Consider the following 15970-nt stretch of genomic DNA (forward strand, 5'->3'; position numbering starts at 1 on the left):
CACACACACACACACACACTGCCCCTATCCCTAAACCTACCCATCACACACACACACACACACACACACACTGCCCCTATCCCTAAACCTACCCATCACTCACACACACACACTCACACACACACACACACACACTGCCCCTATCCCTAAACCTACCCATCACACACACACTGCCCCTATCCCTAAACCTACCCATCACACACACACACACACTGCCCCTATCCCTAAACCTACCCATCACACACACACACACACTGCCCCTATCCCTAAACCTACCCATCACTCACACACACACACTCACACACACACACACACTGCCCCTATTCCTAAACCTACCCATCACACACACACTGCCCCTATCCCTAAACCTACACCACACACACACACTGCCCCTATCCCTAAACCTACCCATCACACACACACACACACACACACACACACTGCCCCTATCCCTAAACCTACCCATCACACACACACACACACACTGCCCCTATCCCTAAACCTACCCATCACTCACACACACACACTCACACACACACACACACTGCCCCTATTCCTAAACCTACCCATCACACACACACTGCCCCTATCCCTAAACCTACACCACACACACACACTGCCCCTATCCCTAAACCTACCCATCACACACACACACACACACACACACACACTGCCCCTATCCCTAAACCTACCCATCACACACACACACACACACTGCCCCTATCCCTAAACCTACCCATCACAGGAGACATTCTGCATTTTTACATTTTTAATAAAACACTGCTTAGTATGTTTTTAAAGCCATTTGAAACATGAGGACTCATGAAATGTCCTCATAAATCCCGTTCAAGTTGTAATACCAGTGTAATACCAATGTCATTATACACATTTGTGCCCTCACAAATCACAAAAACAAACACACACACACACACACACACACACACGCTTCAGTAAATGTCCGGTGTGCAGTGCAGGTTGAGTTTACTTAACGACCTGTAAGTCAACACCTGTCTTCAGTTTGCAACTGTTGAGAAGAACAGAGATAAGAGAGCTTTCAAATCTTAGTTGTTGTGCGATGGCGGAATTTGAAGATCCAACACAACTGTGTTCTCCAGCTGTTAGGTGGATTTTTCCACTACAATTCTGCCTCTTGATACTGAATGTTCCTGATCTTCAAGATCAGACTTGTTTAACAGGTGTTGTGTTGTGTGTGTTGTAACCTGAGCTTCAGGAATGCCACAATCATGAATTCCTCTGTGGTCTGGTAGCACAACACATTCATAATAAATGAAAGGAACCTTTCACTTGTGTCTAGAAATGTATGCAATGTGTGCAAATCTCCTGTAAAACCTTTTATTTTCGAATAATGTTTTTTTGCTCCAACAAGTTTTTTTTGGTGTGAAATTTCTGTGCAACTAGTATCACCAAACGGCATGATTGTTTTCAAAAGGGTTTTATAAACACGTCATCCATTGTTTATGGTTGGACAAATGGATAGGCCTAGTTCCGCCCCCAGATCATGACATTGGTTGAGCAGTTGTTGTGTCAGTCTAATCTGGATGTTTTGTGCCACAATGTTTTTGCTTTTCGGAAATCAATGGCGATGTTTTATTACGTTGGTTGTTGTACGTATCATAACAGTTCAGAAATGAAGTGTTCAGTGAGTGGCGCTACAAAGTTAATGATCTCGTTTGAAAATAACGTAGCACCTAAACTAAACACGACCCTAAACCTAAACGAAGATGTTAACATAAGCCAATATGAGAGAAAATCGCATTCGCTGAAGTAGCAATGCCATTTTAGCTTGCCTCTACAAGTCTTTGAGCTCTTTTATCGTGACTCATGTTTCAAAGTACTCGTACTTGTGTGTAATATTGTACTAGGTGAGCTACCGAGCAAGTTTTCTATGGTAGAAACGATACATATGGAACTGGTTATGTGATGCTAACATCAAAATGTATTAGTTTAGTTCATGCTCGTGGTAAAAGGCCATAAAATAGTATTTTATAATGAATCGCATTTAAAAAAGTCTTTATTTATCAATAATCTGCCCCTATGATCATAGCTCCTGTGAAAATTAATAGAAGATGTTGGTGTTTTACTGTGGAAACTGCATTGTATGTATCAAGCTAAGATTGGAGTTTTGTAAAAATGTAAAGGGATGTTTTTCCAACGAGCCTAGGTTGTATAGATCTCTATGTAAATGAGATCTGGTATGATTAGCTAACCTTGTATTGCATGTGAAATACAACATAGTTCACACTTTTTTCATCAAGGTGCGGCCAAGTTTCTGCTGAAAAGGCATTGATATGTAAATGTGAGTGGTTATATGCTAATGAGCTCATGTTTATGCTGTCATGCCAGATCATGAGAGCTGTGCTCTTTTTTTTCATAGAGACTTACGTTTTCATGAAATTGGCAAAAAAAGGATGGACTTGGGACATATCTGAGGGCCAAAATATGTGGAGGTGGACTGTTTTAACTAGGGGCCCTGGCAAATGCATAGCAGTTTGCTAAAACCCAGACCCATTCATAACCCACATGCAACTTGTGCTTAAGGCTATGAAAAAAAAGATTATGATGCAGATACCATATTTGATTAATTTAATGCTGAACTGAAACAGTAAGAGTGTGTTTTGCGGTCATCATGCCCTCATTTAAGCTCTGTCTCTGGGAATGTTCTGTTATTTCTCATGTGGCCTGTTTCCTTGGCACATGAATGAGTCTTTGTTACGTCCGTTCAGCCGTCCTTGAAATTAGTTTACTATTGATAGACTGGGAGGATATTACAAAATGTTTTATTTATTTTCGCTGCCAAATGGCAGCAGTTTTTGCGCTGACTGTATGTGATTTTTAACTAACATAAAAGTGCAATCTGTTTATTTGAACAGTCTTTCTGCTTAAACATGCAAAGATATCACATGTTCAGCATGTGTTTCCAAGTGATTCAGTGGAGTGATTCAGCATATGTCTGTCCACACTGTTATTTTTTCCCTCCGGTAGCGACTTTTTAAAGCAACAGAATGTTTTAAGGTGAGTGACGGTATGCGGATTTAAGAGATGCATTGAACTTTTCCCTGCCCCTTTTCTCTCTCGTGACTTTATTGCATTACTCGGTACATCTGGGATGGAAACGTTGGTAGTAAAGAAAAAAGAAAAGCATGCACGCTTTCCCCTCCCCCTCTCCTTCTCTCCTGCGCCTGCCTATCCCTCCTCCCTCTCCGGCGGTCAAGCGACTCCCATAGCCTGTCAGGAAGTGTTATGACTTGCTGCCTAGGTCTTTGTGAGGCAGGCAGGAATGCTGGTGTTTCAGATTAGCCTTGAAGGGTGTGGAGCGAGCACTCTCTCTTCTGCTGCGACCGCTGCTGCCTACAGACCCATTCTGTGCACACATCCCAACGGTTTGTCTCTCCATTTCTCTTTTTTTTTGCTGCTTCTTCCTCTCTCCTCTACATCCCACACTCTCTCATTAACAGTATACACTGGGGAAAAGCAGTCTCTGTCTGTTTGTCTGTCTGTCTCTTTTCCCAGCCGCTCTGCTAACGTTACAGCATCTGTGAAAAACATCTGTTGTTTGAGTTCACATTTGTTGCATCTGTTTGGAGTGAAGGAAGCAGTTTTGGGGTAACTGGTTAAGCTTTTTTTTTTACATCTCGTCAGACTGGTAAATGAATTTTGTTTGGTGGAGCACATGCTTTCTGTTTCTCAATCAAAACCCCAAGAAAGCAATTCTGTGGCTGTTTTTCTCTTTGCTTTTGCTTTGTAACTTAACACTGCATAATGGTTTTGACTTTGTTCAATCACTCGTGCAGTGTTGGCAGTCCTTAGAGACTCTGAAAATCTAGTGACTAGACAGGATTCTCTGGCTGCTTAGATTTGTGCATGACTCAATCCCATGAGGTCAAACTACTCCTCACTCATTTGGGAAGTAAACAAACCTTAGTCAAATTACACTTAATCTATGCTTGAATTGTGAAGAAGTTTATTAAAGCGTGAAATGTGGAAGAATCGATTCCAACTGATGATTTGATAAAGGTATCTAGCACACGGTACTGTGTCTGTGAAAGGGATGCCACAAGGGTGGAGAATTGGCCCGTTTGTGTTTTGTGTTTTTCTTAAAAATTCCTGTAAAATTTCTCTGTTGGCCTTCCGAATAGCTGAAGGATGACATCAAATGTAGACCTTGAGAAATAATTGTAGTCCAGCGCTGTCTTTAAGAGTTATTCAAACAATAAACAGTTTAACCATTATGTAACATTGGCATGCCATTGACTCGTTTTGGAGCATTTTTAGAAGTCTCTAACTTTATGCTGTCCCACTGGGGTGTGGTTGGACAGCTGGCACCGCTAATGACATAACTAACTGAAGAAAAAAAAGCACAAGCTGGATTGACGACTATGGGAATGGAGATGTTGACATGCGCTGTGGGTGTGTCCTGAATCATCATGAGTTCTTGTAAGGTAGTGGCTAACAGGAAGATGTGTCTTGGTTTGCTTGAAGGTCTGCAGTGCTGTGATCGCTGCCTGTAAGAGCAGCTCTCGGGTCAGTTTGTGCAACGGAGGCTGGAGCGCTGCATCTGTTCTCGGTTCAGCTGCTGTGGGTGGACTCTGCTCAACTGGTTTTATTTTGTTGTGGCCTTGATTCAAACGGTATGTCAACATAGTGTGTTCTTTGCTGCTCACTGACACATTGGCCCAATGCCATAATACTGCATTTAATTGGACTATATTAATTATTGTTATATATCCTGGACAAATATTTACCATGGTTTTAGTGTATTGTGTTTAGTGTATTACTGCTTATTGTGTGTTTGGATGATAAGATTTATGCTACACTTATGTTCTTTATTGGCATTGATGGTTCCATGAAGAACCTTTAACGGGATGAAAACCTGTATGAGTTTCTTTCTTCTGTTGAACACTATGGAAGTCAATGGGTGTCGTCAACTGTCTGATTACCCACATTCTTTAAAATATCTTCTTTTGTGTTCAACAAAAGAGAGAAACTCATACAGGTTTGGAACAACTTGAGGGCGAGTGCAATCATTTTAGTGTTTAGGTTTTAGTGTATTGTTTAGTGTATTACTGCTTATTGTGTGTTTGGATGATAAGGTTTATGCTACACTTTTATACGTGAAGATTCTTTATTGGCATTGATGGTTCCATGAAAGAACCTTTAACACACATGGAACCTTTGCATTACACAAACGATTCTTTATAGTGGAAAAGGATTGATATGATCTTCATGCTCTTTTATGAACTGTTCACTGAAATGTTCTTTGGGGAACTCAATTGGTTCTTCAATAGCATGACTTTGGAGCTTTTATTTTTAAGAAGGTAGTTAGATCCACTTTCACAATTAAACAAAAGCAGACCGACTGTAGCACAGCTCAGTATAGACTGCATCTGGTGTTCAGATTTGAACTCATCTATCATAACTCATAGATAAAATAACACACTGATCTTCCAAAGAAACAGGTCCAGACTTTGACTTTTGGCTGTGGATTAGACTCTTTCCTTTAGTTGATCTTTTTTTGTTTTCTACCATTTTCAATGTGCAATAACTATATTTGTGGCTGTTTGCTCGTTTTTTGCTTGCCTCGATTCCCAGTCGACTCTGCAGTCGACGAAACACAAAACTAGTCATTTAAATAAAAGTAGTGTTTAAATCATTGTCTTGGCAAAATCACCATGTGATTGCACTGCTTGCATTACAGTCAGGTTACATTCAAAAGAACCTGTCTTGACACGCCCTCTCAAACATATATTTTGCCCAAATATAGTCTGCTCTGTTTCATGCTTGATAGACGTTTGCATGTCGTTTGCATGTCTTATCATCTTACTGTACAATCCCACTTCCAGGTTTCTCTTTCGGAAGACAGGCGCCATTGTGCATTTACCACAATTTGGAAGTCCACACAATAAAGTTTTTGTCTTCTCTCCATAGGACACACTATATTCGACTGAGAGAGCTTCAGGTTGTTCTTCGGGGAGATGGCAGGAAAGATATCTAAAGATGAGCTGGAGGAGCTGCGGGAGGCCTTCGGGAAAGTCGGTGAGTGTTCTTCCTGTCCAACCTGTTTTGTCTACTCTAATCTCAAGTTGGCATGCCGCCCGTAAAGGTGTCCTTTTTCCTTTACGTATCTTGTGATTTCTACTGATTTATCTTTGTTTTTCTTTGCATGGATGAAAACAGCTACATTGCTGTGCAAAGCCTAAAATTAGATCTATTTTTAAATGTCTCATTTGGCATCTAGGTTTAAATTCCATTGATTAGGAAACTCTAGATGTTTGTTTTTTGTGTGTGTGTGATGGCCTAATTGTTTTGTAATGTTGTTATCTCCCCCCCTGACTTCATGTGCAGCGTGTTTCATGAAAGTCTGGATTGTTATTGCTCAGAAAAACATCTGGGTTTTTCATTTGATTTCATGAAGTTTTTGGCCTAACCTGTAGCCTGGCTTTTAAACTGTCCTCATGGACTTTTGTCTCCAAAACCAACAAGTGTTTACTGTCCTATGTGTGTGTGATCCAAGTTCTATTCAAACTAAATATTTTGTATAAATCATTGAATAGGACTTGGATTTATTAACAAGTAATTGTTTTAATTTATTCGCTACCATTAATTGTGCACTGAATATTTGGCAAATTGTGCACTCTGAGAGTGTCAGCTTCAAAATAATTCTCTTTATAGGGTTAGTTCACCCACAAATTTTTTCTTCATTTACTCACCGTCATAAGACTTTTTTTTCGTCATCTTCAAAACACAAATGAAGATATTTTAAATCTCTGAGATATTTTTGTCCTTCCAATGAAAGTTCATTCACCCAAAACTTTGAATCTTCAAAACGTTCATAAAGAGATCGTAAACCCATTAGAATCAAGCGGCTTATGATCACTTTATTAATAACAGATATAATTTAGGCTTTTATTCACATTTAAACTCAAAATAAGCTCAAATGTGCGCACACGAACAATTTTCTCACGTGCCAAGCAAGTACAGTTCATATTTTTAGAAATGATTAGATTATTAGATATTATTAGAATTCAACTGTGGAAAAATATTGCCTATTTTGCTGTACTGAGATGCTAAAATACTTAAGACACTCAAATTACATGCTAAATCAGCGAAAATAGTATAAAAATGTTGCTTCTTTGGCTTGCAAAAGATCATGCAAAAATGTGCTTTTTTTCAGGCTGGTCCAACTATTGGGTTTTCAATAGAAAAAACAAAACAAAACAAAAAACAGCCCAGCCAATGTCTCTAAAAAATGTTATTTGTTCTTTTAACTAAAATATTTAATTGTATATATATATATATATATACAGTATATATATATATATATATATATATATATATATATATATATATATACTCACATAAACATTTCCATATGATCTCTTTGTGTGCTTCAGAAGTAGAGTTTGTTGAAGTGTTTTAGAAGACTTTAGAAGATTAATGTCAGCCAGTGCCTGAGTTTGAGTATTGCATAGAGTATGAGTACAGTATTAATATGGTATGCCTGTAGATTTACAAAAAGCAAGTCATTAAAGGGGTCATGAACTGTATTTAAAAAAAAAACCCTGTGGTGCACTTATGTTAGTATGATGTTTACTTCAAAATGTCATAATTTAGAAATAAAAGGCAATTTTCTGCCCTAATTTTAGCCTCTGATTTTAAAGCTCTGTTTGAAGGGGCGTGTCTGCTGTGAGAATGTAAACGTCCACTGCTGTGATTGGCTAACAGCTTTGCATATGAAATGAGCATTACATGTGGAACCCTTTCAAACTTTTACTATGTTTTTACTATTAGGCTACAGCTGTTAAGATTAGCTCATTTTGAAAAGTGTTGATTACGGCATTACAGTATATTTAGATCGACTCCCGTGGCATGAAAGGTTGCAGTGTTGAGCATTGTAGCCGATGACAGACATGTTTGTTGAACGCATGAATGCAGTGATATTGTAATCGCAACTCAATCTCTGCACTCTCTTTCTGCAATTTCTGCACGTGTTGTTTGATTGACAGCTAAAGGGAGAGTTCTTTGATTGCATTCTGTATATTATTATTGAATTATAATTTAATCACAATTTAAATAACAGATTATTTCCATGCTATTGAGAGAAACAATGTGAAGTTGAACATTTATTTGCTTTACTGACGCATAAACAGCAATAAATAATTTAAAATGATTGCTTTTAAATAATAATAAAATTATTGCATAAACAGCAATAAACAATTTAAAGACAAAGAACGTCTGAATATACATGAATCATTACATATCAGAAATAATTGGCATTAGAATTAACGCATTTACTTACATGTTGTGGCATTACTGCCGGGTCCATATCTTACAGTAAAAGTCTGTTTTAAAGCCTGTGCCGAAATACAACTGATGTACCAAAGAATCCACAGTGAACAAACAAATAATGCTCTACTGAGACATTCACATTGTGGAAAATATATAACCACATTCATAACATTAGGATCCTTTGTAAGGTAATGTTGTTTTTAGCGCAGTGATCCTCTATCATCTCATTAACGTGGCGATGTAGAAGTAGGCGTTGATCTTATGATGATGCGGTCTTTCATCGTAGTATTATGTCATAATGTGACACAATCCGAAATGAGTCATTTGTGAAGCTTTCAATAAAGGCTGTTTTTGGACTAACGAGGACGTTTTTGAGTTCTAAAACTTACAGGATGTTTTTATAGTACATGCTCAAGGAAAATTTGGTTTTTCTATTCATGACTCCTTTAAAGAGTATATTGCGATTGGTGATCTTAGACTTCGGTCTATAAGTCTGGGTTTTGAAGTTTGTGGAGTTTGTTTTTTTTCTAATGGTCCTTGACAAGAATGTGGTTCAGACTGCATTTCCCCGTTTATCAGATTTCTCCCTCAGACTGGGCAGAGCATTGGAGCCTAAATTGTTGCCCATGTCCTGGTATTGTAATGCACATACTAGAAAAAACCCAGTGGCTGTCAATTCTTAATGGTTATTTTGTAATGTTGTTTATTCTGTTTCAGTTTTTAGACACACATGACACAACAGCTCTGTTTCAAACCTATCTAATGTAGCCAGTGTTTGTAGTGGCTTCTTTCGTCTCTGTGAAAAATCACTCTTGAAGTCTTGGAGTTTTGATGCTAAAAGGTGGCTTTATTTCTTTGTAATAAAGTCTAAGTTCCTATAGCTCTCCACCTAGGTGGGGTCCATACATCTTATACATTTTCAAACTCTGCACCAATATTGTTGATCAATTCTTCCATTTTTGGTTGTGAATCCAGTCTGTTTTTAAAAAGTGTAACGAAGGATCAAACCTATTTACATTAGAGGCCCCTAGTCATCCTACAAATATTCTTTATATACTCTTAATGAGACGTATATATCTAATGGCAGAGCGAGAGACTCAACTTACAGGCCTCTACGCAGACTCGCATGCTCCGATACATGGTTATAATTCACAGATTTAGATCTGTGATCATAATACTAGAATAAAAATGGCTATATTATACTTAAATATTTATATTATGATTAATAAAAATCTTCTACACCTCGTTCTGGCCAGTATCTAATGCCATGTTGCGTGTCTCTTTTGTGGATGAAACAATACCAGAATGCTTTGCTTGAAGCTCAGTGAAAATGTTTAGTGTGGCCTATGTTTTAGTCTTAAGCATAAATTCTATAAATATTAATATTTTCCTTACATTTTAGTAGTTTAATTTAAGTGTACAGATGTATTTGTTTTTGTGTTAAAATGCTACTTTGATACATGTGAGATGTTTTCACATTTCCAAAACATTTTATTTTACATGCGTATGCAGGACAATTACAGTTTTTCTCAAAGTTGCAGTTTGCTGTTGATAATTTTGGCTAATCAAACGATTTCAATTGCATGTCCTCACTTTTTTTTACCTACGTTGTTGTGGTTTCTTAATATTTTTACGCTGTTAAATTGCAACGTTAACTAATTGCAACCTTAATGTTTTGTCCTTGTTGGGAAGAGGCAAGATGTTGATGCCAAATCAATAATTTCCATATCTCTCCATAGATTTGAATGGCAATGGCTTTATTTGTGACCATGAGCTCCATGAGCTGTTCAAAGAGGCCAATCTGCCCCTGCCAGGGTACAAAGTCCGAGAGATCATCCAGAAACTGATGGAAGATGGTGACAAAGACAAGGACAACAAGATCAGCTTTGAAGAATTTCTGTCTGTAAGTGTCTACGAACTGTTCTGTTCCGTAATATACAAAAATAATTCTAAACATCTACATACACATCCTAACTACGCTTAAAACTTGCTACACATATACTAACTTTTCATTGTAGTGCTTTGAAAAAAAAAGTTGTCAATTGAATCAACCCTTTGTTCAGTTCATAAACTTCATTTGCAAATCAAATGTTATTGTCGTGAGAAAACATTTACATGATCACATATGCTGTTCTAAAATAGTTCTGTGCAAGCATGATTTTAATGGATCAACGCCAGGTGCATCGTTTAGAGTGAAGTTAAATGATTACAGTAAAACAGTTTCTGCATGATTAATAAATCAGACAGTTTAAGATCGCTATGTGAAGTTGGAACGGAATTTGAAACCCAACACATTTTTAAAACGTGCCATTTTAAAGCTTAAAATCCCTGATTTGCATATTCAGCAGTAGCTTTCACCATATATGGACAACAGATAAAACATTGTCCTTATAGATTAGAGGTTCAGTGCTGAATCCAGATGGCCTGTTCACCATTTCATCATTTTTAGTAATTAGTGGTACTAAAGGAATGATGAAGTAATGACTGTTTGTAGATCTCATCCCATGTGCAACAGACATGATACCTTAAATTGTGCAGGCTGGTTGAGGAGTGCTGTGAAATAGGTCAACAATTCCCAAAAACTAATGGTGAAAAATGAATAAAATTGTTTGTTTCTTATACTCACCAAGGCTAGATTGAACAGTAATATTCAGTAATATCAATATCAATAATAGCAATAATAATATCAGTAAAACCAGAAATATTTTGAAATATTATTACAATTTAAAGTAACTGTTTTCTATTTGAATAGATTTTAAAGTGTAATGCAAAGCTGATTTTTTTAGTATCATTACTCCAGTCTTCAGTGTCACATGATCCTTCAGAAATCTTTCTAATATCCTGATTTGATTCTCAATTATTATTGGTGCTCATTTATTAATAATGATTATATTATAATATATAGTTATGTGATCTTTTTTTCAGGATTCTTTGATTAATAGAAAGTTCATAAGAACAGCATTTATTTGAAATAGCAGTTTTTTTTGTAACAATGTAAAAGTCCCTCTATTTTTGATCAATTTAATGTGACCTTGCTGAATAATTCTGCAGTCCAGAATATCACAGAGACTTTTTTGCAGTCGGTAAATGTTGATATACAAAACGAAAACTGTATTTTATTGAGACTGTTGATGCTTCCTGCAAATGGGGCATCACCCCGTTGAATGGCCCTGTGTTTGTTTGCACTGCTGTGAGGAGGTTATGAGCAGCTGCTGGCAGCCTTGGCACTGACAATCATGGTTTAATTACCCACACATGCCACACGTCATTAAATACGGGCATCTGTTTAGTTTCAAGGACCTCTTGTGTGTTAGTGTATTTTTAAATTAGTAATACATAGATTATTTTTTATGTGTGGATGAATTGGTTGGTGTGGATTAAAGCAGTAAGGTACTATAAGCCCCAGTAATGTGTAAATAATGAATTGTTTGTTCCCATGTGTCTGTGTGCACAGATCTTTCAGGAGCTGAAGAGCAGTGACATTGCAAAGAGCTTCCGGAAGGCCATCAACAGGAAAGAGGGAATCTTGGCTATTGGCGGCACATCCGAGCTGTCCAGTGCGGGCACACAGCACTCCTTCTCAGGTAAAAACACCAATGATTTCACCGGATCAGACAAACCACTGTTTCCTTTTGCTGTAATTACTTTTGCACCACTTTCCACTGGCTTGGAATGTAGTACTGTGGCAGAAAGATAGTAATAATATGGTTTTTGTATGGATTGCCATTTTCATACCTTGAGATCTACATGCTACTCTAATGCAGTGGTAATACCAGGTTCTAAATCCCATAACATTATAATGTTACCATGTATTTTTAGGTTGGTAGCACTTTATTTCAAGTCATTTTCCCCAAACTGCATACTATGTACTTATTATAATAATTGCAATAACTGGGTAAATAAATAGGTACTAACCCTGAACCTAGCCTTAACCCATGTAGTTACCTTATATTACCCAGTACTTTCTTAGGTAAGTACACTGTAAGTGCACACACTGTAAAACAAAGTGCAACCTTTATGTTTTTAGTGGTTAGTGGTATGTGATCTTGTGTTCTGTGTTTTTGTCCAGAGGAGGAGAGGTTTGCTTTTGTGAACTGGATCAACACAGCGCTGGAACAGGACCCTGACTGTAAACATGTGCTGCCCATGAACCCCGATACAGATTCTCTCTTCAAGGCTGTTGGTGACGGTATTGTGCTGTGGTAAGTAGGACACACTCCTCAAAGTCTTGCCTGTGAGTTTTAATTATTTTATATTATTTAAGAAACCTCCTCATTGCATATGTCACTGTTTCCTTTTTAGTAAAATGATCAACCTGTCAGTACCTGATACTATTGATGAGAGGACCATTAACAAGAAGAAACTAACACCATTCACAATACAGGTTTGGTTTTGATTTTCTTTTTGGTGCCCTCTCTGTTTAAAGATTATTCTTTAAAATATGACTCTGAATCACTTGCATTGTTTTAACCCTTTTTACCCCCAAATGTATTAAAGCGCATGAGTGTTAGAGAGAGAGAGAGAGAGAGAGAGAGAGAGAGAGAGAGAGAGAGAGAGATTTGGGGCTAACAAAGATCATTGCTTCTGTATTGCAGGAGAATCTTAACCTGGCTCTTAACTCGGCCTCTGCCATTGGCTGTCACGTGGTCAACATCGGAGCTCTGGACCTTCGGGAAGGCAAACCTCATCTGGTTTTGGGCCTTTTGTGGCAGATCATTAAGATCGGCCTGTTTGCTGACATTGAGCTGAGCAGAAACGAGGGTACGTGTCTCTGTTGCACAAATACGATCACACGTCTAGTCCAAACAGTGCTGGCATTGCCACAGCTGATGACAACATCCAGGAATCCTGACAAACAGATATAGGGTCTCTTTTCTAGTTAAATGTTAACCCGACTGACTGATTTGATTGTTATGGTGGACTTGAGCTCTTAGACCTGACAGTTTGTTTTCTCCCTTAAATTAAACTTAAGGGAGTTTAGGTCTGTCTCAAAGGCTCTGCACAGATCTAGAGAGTTGTCTAGCCTAAGATGAACCTCTAATGAATGAGAATCATGCTGAAAGGATGAATAAAGTTATTTTATTACATAAAATTGCTTTTCATGGGACACACTGCCAGGAATGATTAGTCACAAAGCAGACTTGAGATCATAAATTATAAACAAATACAATAATTGCCTTGGCTTGACATTTATTGATCCAGTGAAGATTCTGTATGCAAGCGTCAATGGCTTGAACTATGGGCAACAACTAGCAGCCAGTAAAAGTGAGAAAGAAAAGTGTAGCATGGCCTGTTTTTTGGGTTCTCATTGAGTTAAAGACAACAGACCTACTGGATCGTTTCCAGAGGTTTGTGTGCGTAAACAGAAAGGCCAGCTAGAAGAGCATAGCAGTAATCCAGTCTAAAGACGGTGTTATCATCAAAGAACATTGCTAAACAGTGATTTTGTGGTGAATTGTTGGGGTGGGGGGTATTCATTCACATTGAATACCATACATTCGATGTGAATGTATGGTACCAGCAACATTGTTTAAATCAAGAAAGGAAACGGACCCAGCACAGAACCCTGAGGTACTCCGGTGGTTAGTTAATATGACTTAGACATCTCTCCCTTCAGAGACGCCCTGAAGGATCTGTAAGGTAATACTCACACCAGTGGAATGTAGTTTCTGTAATGCACATTAAGAAGAGGCTAGATAAAAGGATTTAGTCATTTAATGTTTCAAAATCTGCAGTATAGTCCAGCAGAATGAGGACACATGATCTGGAGGCTGCTTTTAAAGTTTGACTGTTGCATAGAAATTTGCCCTGTAAAAGTAAGGAAGAGACCTGGCTCTTGAAAATAAGTGTTTCCATCATGAACAAGTTAATATAGACTGGTCTATAATTTAACTGATAGTGTAGGGTTTTTAAAGTTAAAGACTTAACTACTTGAATGTGGTGGGCAAAGTATGTTCACCTACAGGATACACTAGAGCAGGGATGAGCAACTCCGGTCCTGGAGGGCCACTATCCTGCAGAGTTTAGCTCCATTCCTAATGATTGCATCTGAAAAATCGAATCTACATCTTCAGGATTGCTTGAAAATTACAGGCAGATTTGAATTAAACGCTGCAGTACAGTGAACCTCCAGGACAGGAGTTGCCCATCCCTGAACTAGAGAAATCTAGTATTTGACACCGAAAATGAGTTATGGTGTACTATGAGGTCGTGGAAAGAGCCTGGTCAGTTTGAAATTAAGTGAACTGGCTTTTTAAAAGCACAACTGGACCTGTCTGCCTTAAATTATCAGTGGTCAGAAGATGCTTATGTGTCAGTGTGGCACAGGAAATAGCCATTAAAATCAGCTGTTCCACATCATTCTCTGATTCAAAATGTAGGTTAAAACGGTGTGATTTAATGTCATTGTGTTCTATTTTCAGCTCTTGCAGCACTGTTGAGGGATGGAGAGACACTTGAGGATCTGATGAAACTGTCTCCAGAGGAACTGTTGCTCCGCTGGGCCAACTTCCACCTGGAAAATGCTGGCTGGAGCAAGATCAACAACTTCAGCCATGATATTAAGGTCAGCCTTAATGTGTCCTTTTACTATACTCTGCTTGTGTGTCTGTGTGCTGATGAAGTATCAGATCTCTTTCCATGCTGTTTTCATGAGGATATTGAGCATGAGAATTGTGGTTGTAGTCCTGTCTATTTTTTATATTAATTTAGTTGTAAAATATGTAAGCTTCTCTGAGATCCATCTGAGATGGTAATGGTTTAAATGCATAGTTTTAATGCATGACCACTATAATATCAGGGCTTGTATTCTCTATCAAGATGATATAAAACTGATAACAAATTTCCTCCTTATTGAAATAGCTAGTCAGTGTAACAGAGGATAAACAGTCACAGATAAAGTTTATTTTGCTAGGATAATGTGCTAATGTGCAACAGAGTGGTTATTAATTATGATGCCTGAATTGTGGCTTATATAGAATATAGGCATGTCATTACTCTTCTATGCAAATTCTGAGCTATACATAGATATTATTGGGACTTGGGATCGGGCTCTTTTGACTTCATAACATCTGCATATTAACACCCTAGCATTATGTCTCTTTAAGAAACTCTATCACTAAGAAACACTCGGAAATATGAACATGTAATTATAGCTTTTTATTATATGCAGTTGAATTTAAATGATACATATTGTACTTTACACTAACAATAAATGACATGTACCTACAATTATCATTTGAATAACATGAAACCCAGCGTGGGTGAAATGGAAAATTTTGCGTAGATGTTTTGAATATTTTAAATCTCTTGAAGAACTTATGGGTAGATGTCCAAGATACAGCTTTACTTTAGCTTTAAATTTAATGATGAAATAAAAAATCATGTTGCCAAATTTATCCAAATTTGAATTTACATAACAGCTAGCTCCATTTTCTGTTCCATAAAGGCATTTCGCCAGAACGAGAGTGCAGTTACTTTGACTTCCAAATGCTCTGGATGGCAAACCACAAAAAACGAGAAAAAATGTGTAAAACATGTGAGGATCATTTAGTGTCTAATGAAAGAAATGCGTGACCCAAGCTGTTAGGTGCTTGCCCTCTTGAATCGTGATATGTCATTTATTTTCGTGAAATAGTAATTTGGCGATGAAGATAAAGATGAA

General features: G+C 37.7%; 1 protein-coding gene across 4 annotated transcripts in view; it reads left to right on the forward strand.

The window, feature by feature from the left end:
* pls3 (plastin 3 (T isoform)) overlaps positions 1-15970 on the forward strand; it is a 40689-nt gene that overhangs the window by 12375 nt on the left and 12344 nt on the right. The window contains exons 1-9 of one of the 4 annotated variants that reach the window (XM_077235646.1): positions 3235-3401; positions 4501-4649; positions 5947-6054; positions 10047-10210; positions 11762-11891; positions 12377-12509; positions 12610-12691; positions 12903-13068; positions 14730-14872. In XM_077235646.1, coding sequence (XP_077091761.1) covers positions 5994-6054; positions 10047-10210; positions 11762-11891; positions 12377-12509; positions 12610-12691; positions 12903-13068; positions 14730-14872 — 879 coding nt within the window. In that variant the 5' untranslated portion in view covers positions 3235-3401; positions 4501-4649; positions 5947-5993. Of the gene's footprint in view, positions 1-2949; positions 3034-3135; positions 3402-4500; positions 4650-5946; positions 6055-10046; positions 10211-11761; positions 11892-12376; positions 12510-12609; positions 12692-12902; positions 13069-14729; positions 14873-15970 lie in introns of those variants that run through there. The other 3 variants (XM_077235648.1, XM_077235645.1, XM_077235647.1) reach the window with 3 other exon arrangements.

Source organism: Siphateles boraxobius, unplaced genomic scaffold, assembly GCF_051911475.1.
Source record: "Siphateles boraxobius isolate OS27281-9 unplaced genomic scaffold, OSU_SipBor_1 2, whole genome shotgun sequence".
Taxonomy (NCBI): Eukaryota; Metazoa; Chordata; class Actinopteri; order Cypriniformes; family Leuciscidae; genus Siphateles; species Siphateles boraxobius.